The sequence below is a fragment of the Apis dorsata genome, unplaced genomic scaffold (assembly GCF_000469605.1).
Source record: "Apis dorsata unplaced genomic scaffold, Apis dorsata 1.3 scaffold_730, whole genome shotgun sequence".
Classification (NCBI taxonomy): Eukaryota; Metazoa; Arthropoda; class Insecta; order Hymenoptera; family Apidae; genus Apis; species Apis dorsata.
In genome coordinates, this window is record NW_006263895.1 from 11,368 (window position 1) to 19,028 (window position 7,661).

At 20.8% G+C, this 7,661-nt stretch overlaps 1 protein-coding gene across 2 annotated transcripts in view; it reads right to left on the minus strand.

Moving 5' to 3' along the window:
• Positions 1-937: 937 nt before the first annotated feature.
• The window catches only part of LOC102681394 (lamin Dm0-like), an 8,945-nt gene continuing 2,221 nt past the window's right edge, over positions 938-7,661 (minus strand). Inside the window, exons 2-9 of one of the 2 annotated variants that reach the window (XM_006622577.2) lie at positions 5,027-5,339; positions 4,610-4,902; positions 4,315-4,509; positions 4,015-4,243; positions 3,658-3,879; positions 3,472-3,576; positions 2,841-2,896; positions 938-1,763 (exon numbers count right to left, since the gene is read on the minus strand). In XM_006622577.2, coding sequence (XP_006622640.1) covers positions 2,873-2,896; positions 3,472-3,576; positions 3,658-3,879; positions 4,015-4,243; positions 4,315-4,509; positions 4,610-4,902; positions 5,027-5,339 — 1,381 coding nt within the window. In that variant the 3' untranslated portion in view covers positions 938-1,763; positions 2,841-2,872. The remainder of the gene's footprint in view (positions 1,764-2,840; positions 2,897-3,471; positions 3,577-3,657; positions 3,880-4,014; positions 4,244-4,314; positions 4,510-4,609; positions 4,903-5,026; positions 5,340-7,661) is intronic. The other variant, XM_006622575.2, reaches the window with a different exon arrangement.

Consider the following 7,661-nt stretch of genomic DNA (forward strand, 5'->3'; position numbering starts at 1 on the left):
TATATATATATATGTATATAATGTTTTCATATGTTATATATATGTATATATTTATTATTTGTTTTCATATGTATATATTTATTATTTATATTATTTAATATCAATATTATATTATAATAATATAAAATTAATTATCTTTATTAATTATTATCAATACGAAATATTGTATTAATTAACATATCGAGATAAAATACAATAAACTAATACATCTTACATACGAATCTAAATAAAAAAAAATTTGATAAAATTTAAAAAAATTCATTTAGATACTTATTAAATTAAATATTAATTTAAACTAAATAAAAAATATTTAATTTTAAACATGATTTTATTTTATATAAAATTTAATTTTATTTAATTTTATATAAAATTTTATAAAATTGTAATACATGAATTTATTAACATATTCTTCTATATACATAATTACATTCATTCAAGATTTTTGTAAATGATTCTATCAATAATATAATTTTACAAAATATATTTTATAAATTTTTAATTTCAATTCATCAGTAGCAAAATGGTAATCAACTTAAAGTACGAAATGGAAATAAGAAAATCAATAAAATATGAAAAAAACAGCACATAAGTAATAAAACGATGATTAAATTATTCAATTAAAAACTAAAATATTTATAAGAACATAAAAGAAATCTGTATTTTAGAGATACAATTTCTTATGTTGATATAGCAGTTATTGTCTATTGAAAGATAATGGTTTGTATTTAACTATCAATATATAATCGCTACATTTTTTACTTTATATTACTTATACATTATTTATATATTTAAAAATATTTTTATTAAATTATGATATATGTTTATAAAAAATTGTTTGAAGATGCATACACACAGCAACAAAATATGCAAAAAAAAATAGCTATACACTTATATTAAAAATATGTAAAATCTCAAGAAAACATAAAAAGATAATAAATATGGTTAATTATAGACTTTTATTATTAGTATAAATGATATAAAGTCGAATACATTTAACAAAATTACGTTCCGGATGACAGAGGTGATACTTTTTGTATTAAACATAGAATTTCATTTATTCCGATATCTCATTCATTAGTAAAAAAAAAAACTTATAATATATATATATATATAGTACATATCAGAAAATATTTTCCTGTCAAATAAATGTTTTTGAACGTTACATATTGTGGGCACCACGCTCTTATTGCATCCGGTTTGTACTTAAAAATAAATATTATCTACTAAGAAAAAAAGATCTCTTTCTTTTATATTTAAAAAGGCACGATAACGACTAGGTAAAAATAAATGGTACGCCAAAAATAGTTCGATCTCGTTGACAAAATTACTCGTGCTCCTTATTCAATGAACTAGTAACTCTGATATAATGGACAAATAAGTTTTATATGAAGTGCAAATATATAAATGCAAAAATCGTTTCAATAGTCATGAAACGTTTCGTTAAATTTGATTTAAACATTATATTACAGAATATTTTCTCATATGTTGTACATATTTCTATAAATATAAAGTACTAATATGGTGTTGTGTATTCTGTTTTTAATCTCTTCTTTATTATTTTTTTAAGCAAAATATATCATTCAAGACATTATATGAATTCTTTATATTAATGAAATCTTAGAGACTTGTCTTCTAAATAAGATCAAGTGCTTTTCTGTATCTTTTCAAATATTTTTTTTAAAACGTGCTGTTAGAATTTTTAAGATTATTTTATAAACTTATTTTCACATAAGGCGACAAAATTCCTCTCCTTGAGGATCACCCTGAAACAAAGAAAAGAATTTTACTTATATAAAGAAAAAATCAAGATGACACTTCACATGAACCCAACTAGCATGATATGATTACATGACGTTACAAATATTATTCGACAATTACTATTATTAGAATTTTAAGCTAATATTAATGAATGTTAATCTTTTATTAAAAGATTTATGAAAGCAATGAATATTGTGCGTTCATTTCTGCATACGTGTAAAAATATACACACATGCATGTTTTGAAAATGTACCCGCACGTATATGATATTTATTCACGTATAATTGATAATAGATAATAAATATATTTTTATTCTGAAAATAAATTAATTTTTCGTTTTAAAAATAAAATATAATGAGTGATATATATTCTATTGACATAACAAAATCATTTGATAAAAATACATGTGTATTGTACAAAAATTATATAAATAATATATAATAGAATTTATTAGATATATTTTCATCAATTGATTTGTCTTAATTGATTTTAAAATTTTTCTAATTAAATTCTATAATTAGATAATTAGATTAGATCTAATAATATTTATGTATGTACCAAAAATGTTTTATAAATAAGTTTCCTAAATACAAATAAAAAATTATTTTTTTTATTTTCTTTTTGTATAAAACAATATTAACATTTATATATCTCAATTAATTTAGTAAATTAATACAATAGCAACAAATAATAAGAATTACATGTTAATAAATTTTAATATTTGAACGTTTTAATCGATATGAATATAAATAAATAAAAATACCAATAATATTGTGTTAATAACAATACCAATAGTAATAAAGAATATCAAATAATAATAATGTAAATTTATATAAGTAATAAAAGATATATCATTTAAATATGTATCTTAAAGACAATGTGGTTAACTAATGAGATGTTTATATTTTAACAAAATATATTATATTATTTTTAACACTTATGAAATTTTAGTTAAGCGTGAGCATGAAAATAATGTGCTGTGAAGAAGAAAAAACAAAGCAAATAATTCCTTTAATTTAAAGCGCGAATGACATTAATCATTGACGACTATTTTAACGTTCCATAAGTTGAAAGCAACTTACATAAATCGACCCAGAAGCGTTCGCTCGCCCACTTAATATGGGTAGAGATATCTTCTCTATGGAATAAGAAGATACGTTGATGATATATATCCCGATTTTGTTTATATTTACAATATTATATCTAATATTATATCTAAATCGAATATTTAAAAAAAATATATATATGTAAAGCAATAAATGTAAAACAAATCAAAATATTTTATAGCCACATTGTCTTCATTAATCAATCAATTAAAGAAACAATGAAAAGAAACAAATAACTTGTCGAAATAAAAAAAATTATCAATTATTTTAAAACCAACTTTTATGTTTTTTAATGCCAAATATGGACATTTATAAAGTAAGAATTAATAAATAATTTTTATAAATCATTTTTGTGATAATTTTCACTTATATGTCCATTGTTCTTATTACAACTGTTACTGATAAAACACAAATATTTTAAAAAATAAATGATACTAATACTTATTCCCAAAAACAAAAATAATTTTTTTGATATTTGTTTTAGCTGTGGATAAAAAAAATAAACTTGTAATTAAAATCAAGTATTATAATATTTAAATTTTATTAATACGTATCAATCTTCATTTCTAGTTTTACATTATATTTAAGTATAGATGTTATAACATACCTGTTGATGATGTAGTTCTTCAGAAGGTCGAAACCCCAAATTTTCCCTATGTCGAGATAGAGAAGTAGATAATTGTTGCCTTTTACATTCTGAACTGGCCATTTCCTATTTTAATATTAAAACATTAAAAATATTGTTCACATTTAAAATATAAATTAATATCAACAAAGTTTAATAAATACTCACTTCGCCTTCATTGTTAAGAAGTATAGTCGTCATAATATCTGCTGTAAACCATTTTTGACCTTTCATGACAATATTTGATGGTGGTTCATGTGAAGCACCAATATCAGCTGACCATACCATTACAGTAGCTCCTGCTTCTAATTTTGCAGTTCGATGAAATTTAAATACTGTTTCAAGAGAACCAGCCTTACGAATAATTTGCCAACCACTAAGTCCCATTTCCTATAAAAAGTAAAGGTGATATAAAAATATAATTGAAAGTATTAAATGTAATATGAATAAATTATTATGCATATTTATACATTTTATACAATACTGAATTTTTTATTATTTATTATTATTTATACAATATTTTACCTTGTTGCCTTTGTTTGTTAGTTTTACAAATCGTCCTTGAGGATCAGCTTCTGTAATTTCTATATCTCCTCTAGATGTTCCAGATACGCTATAATCAGTACTAGTACGTTCTTCACTTTCCTCTAATAAAGTACGTTTTCGTTTTCCACCTCTTAATGGAGTATGTCTTGAAGGTGTAGTTCTACCACTAGATGCTGTTGAACTTGATTGCACTGGATTAATATTTAATCTGTAATTAAATAAATTTTTATAGATATTAACATACTATAAAATAATAATAAATAATATCAATTGTATTACCTGGATTCTTCAGATTCTAAAAGTTTTCGATATGCTGCAATTTCTAAATCAAGACCAATTTTAATATCCATAAGATCTTGATATTCTTTTAATTGTTGAGCCATTTCATCACGAATACGCGCTAATTCTTCCTCTAGAGATGCTACACTTTCTGCGTGACGAGCTTTCTCATTTTCACGTAGATTTTCTAAATCTCTAAATTAAAATTTGTGATTTTAATATATTTTTTTTTAAATGTTTTTTTTAAATATGTTTTTTTTTAAATCAAAATATAAATCCAACTAATTTATATTACCTTATTCGCGCAGTGAGAGCATTATTTGCTGCTTCCAATTCATTAATTTTTTGATTAAGTGTGTCAATTCTTGTTCTTGTTTGTCTTAACTCTTCAACAGCTAAACTTGCTGCTCCACTATTACGTTGAGCATGAGCTGTCAAATTTTTAATCTTATTTTCATATAATAATTCAATTTCTTCTCTGTTAGCTCGCATTTGTGCTTCATATTGATCTCGCAATTCTTGCAAAGATTGTTGCAATTTAGCTTCATATTTTTCAGCAAGACGACCATCTATCTCAGAAATTTCAATCTAGAATAAAACATAAAATAAATAAATCATAAAAAAATAAAAATTTTAAAACAATCATAATATAATATTCTTAATAGTTTTATTTTTTAAAATTGATATTAATTAAATATTATCAAATACAAACCTGTCTTTTTGTTCGTGATTCTGTTAGTTCTTGTTGATATATTTGATCTTTAAAACTAATATCTTCTTTTAAACTTTGAATATTATTTTCAAGAACAATACGTTGTAATGTTTCTTCTCCTAGATGTTTACGAGCATCTTCTAATAATGCTTTTAATTTTTCTACTTCCTGTTCTAATTCTCGTTCTCTTTCAGCTAGTTTCTTACGCTCTGCTTGAGACTGATTAAATTGTGATTGCAGATCATTGTAACGCGTTTCATATAATAATAAGTTTCTCTCAGCTACTTGTAAATCCACTAATTTTTTATCTAATCTGAAAAAAGATATAAAAATATTTACAAAATATATTAGCTAAAAAATATATAAGATATATTATAATTTTATAATATTATATACATATATATACATATATATATACATATATATTATATTATAATATATTATACACAATATAATTTATATAATATGTTAATTAATTCTAATTATAGCTAGAAATTTAAAATCTAAAATTTTTATAAATTAACCTTATATATTATTCTTTATTTATTTATCGAATTTAATATATTTTCCTATTTAAAAAAATATGATCATATTTCATATGCTATCTGCAATATATTTCCATCAAAAAATTTTAATCATTTGAAACATTTCGGCAGTTGAGAGCAAGAGGTGAAGTTTCATGTTTCTATTTCAGGCAACGACCCACATCGAGAATTTTATTTTCTACCGCGGTGTCTTGAAACATCTTAATATTTCGTTACCTTAAAATGTACAATATATCAACAACTTATGCAACTTATATATCAATTTTATTAATTTATATATTCTATACAATCACTTTCAATATTCTAAAATTACATATATTTATTAATTTTTAAATAAATATTTGAATTAATTTTTATTTATCTTTTTTTAATTAATATGTATATTAATTAATGTACGTATATATATATATAATAAATAACTATAACAAATATAAATAACTAAACATAACTACAATAAATATAGAAAATAAAATAAAATGTACGGATTTATAATATATATAAATAAAATTATTTCGAAAAAAATATTGAATTTATATTTTCATATAAACATATGCGTTTAGGATTTTATTTTTTTTTTTACAAATGCATATATTTTCTATAATAATTTAATAATCAATATTGGCATAACTATATTTTATATACAATCTTATCATATTGATAATTATATAAAATTTTATAAAATCTAAATTAAATTTTAAAGTAAATTTTATAAAATCTTTTTCACTTTTAAATTATTATGAGAAAAGTGTAATAAAGCAAAAAAGACAAAAATAAAAATTTAGAATAAATTTTGTTTTAAATTTTGTATTTTAAACTGATTATAACTTTTGATATAAAATTATAAAATAAAAAATTAAAAAAATTTGGACATCAAAATTATACATAATCTCCCAACGACATATAGACAAATATAACATGGATGTGATACACGAATATATCCACCTTTTTTAAAATACATATACATGTAAATATAAAAAAACACGAAAATGAAATATATATATATATATATATATATATATATTAATATTACCTTCCATTCCTTACTTTATTTATTAATCGAAATAATATTTCCCGCTTTTTTCTGATTTTATCTGTATTTTTATCGATTGCTCAATGCTCGCTCGAAAGGAGGTCAATGTTTTCAGTCGAGGTTATACATGCGGTTGAAAATGACATCACCGCCGCATAGTAAACGTGACACAATCGCTCGTAGTAACGTCACGTTTCGAGTTAGGCACACCCAAATATTCAAAAACTTTGTAATGAATCTTATCAATGAAATCAACATTCTTATAAATTTGTTTTTATTATATAATAATAACATATTTTTAAAAAAATATTTGAAGATAATGATACAAAAGTAATGAATTTAAAAAATTAATATTATTTTTTAAATAAATTTCATTGTATTTTGTAGATTTAATATTCGAACATTTTTATAGAAAGTTCAGAAGTTCATTGAATTTAAACAATATATATAAGTATAGAATAAAATTTATAGTTTAATAATAAACAAGAATTATAAATAAATGTTTATTATACATTTATATATTATGATATACTAATTGATATACTATTCATTTGCGTTTTTGTGAAGATGGTATCGTGCTTGCTGATTTTATACGAGACCATCTTTTATAAAATTCATTTTTTGTTCTTAAAAATATATCTGAATAGATTTATTTGAATCATTGTATTTTCAAACTAGAAGTACTGACTCTCTTAGGATATAGCCATTCAGATTTATTGTTATATTTGCTAATTAATATTAAATTATTGCTATAACTATAAAATATTTCTAATTGTAAATAAATCACTAGTCCATTTCTACATTAAATTAATGTATTTTTAAATATGTATACTATATGTATACATGTATAATATAAAAATTTCTTTCATATTTAATATTCAAATATTTAAGTTATAAAAGATGTAACGTTTATTATTATATATTTATATTTTTTTAATAAATATATTTATTAAGTATTTATATTTAATATATAAATATTTATATTAAATATATATATATTTATTATATATTTATATTTTTTAAGAAAATTTTTTTAAGAAATTTTAATATTGACATTATG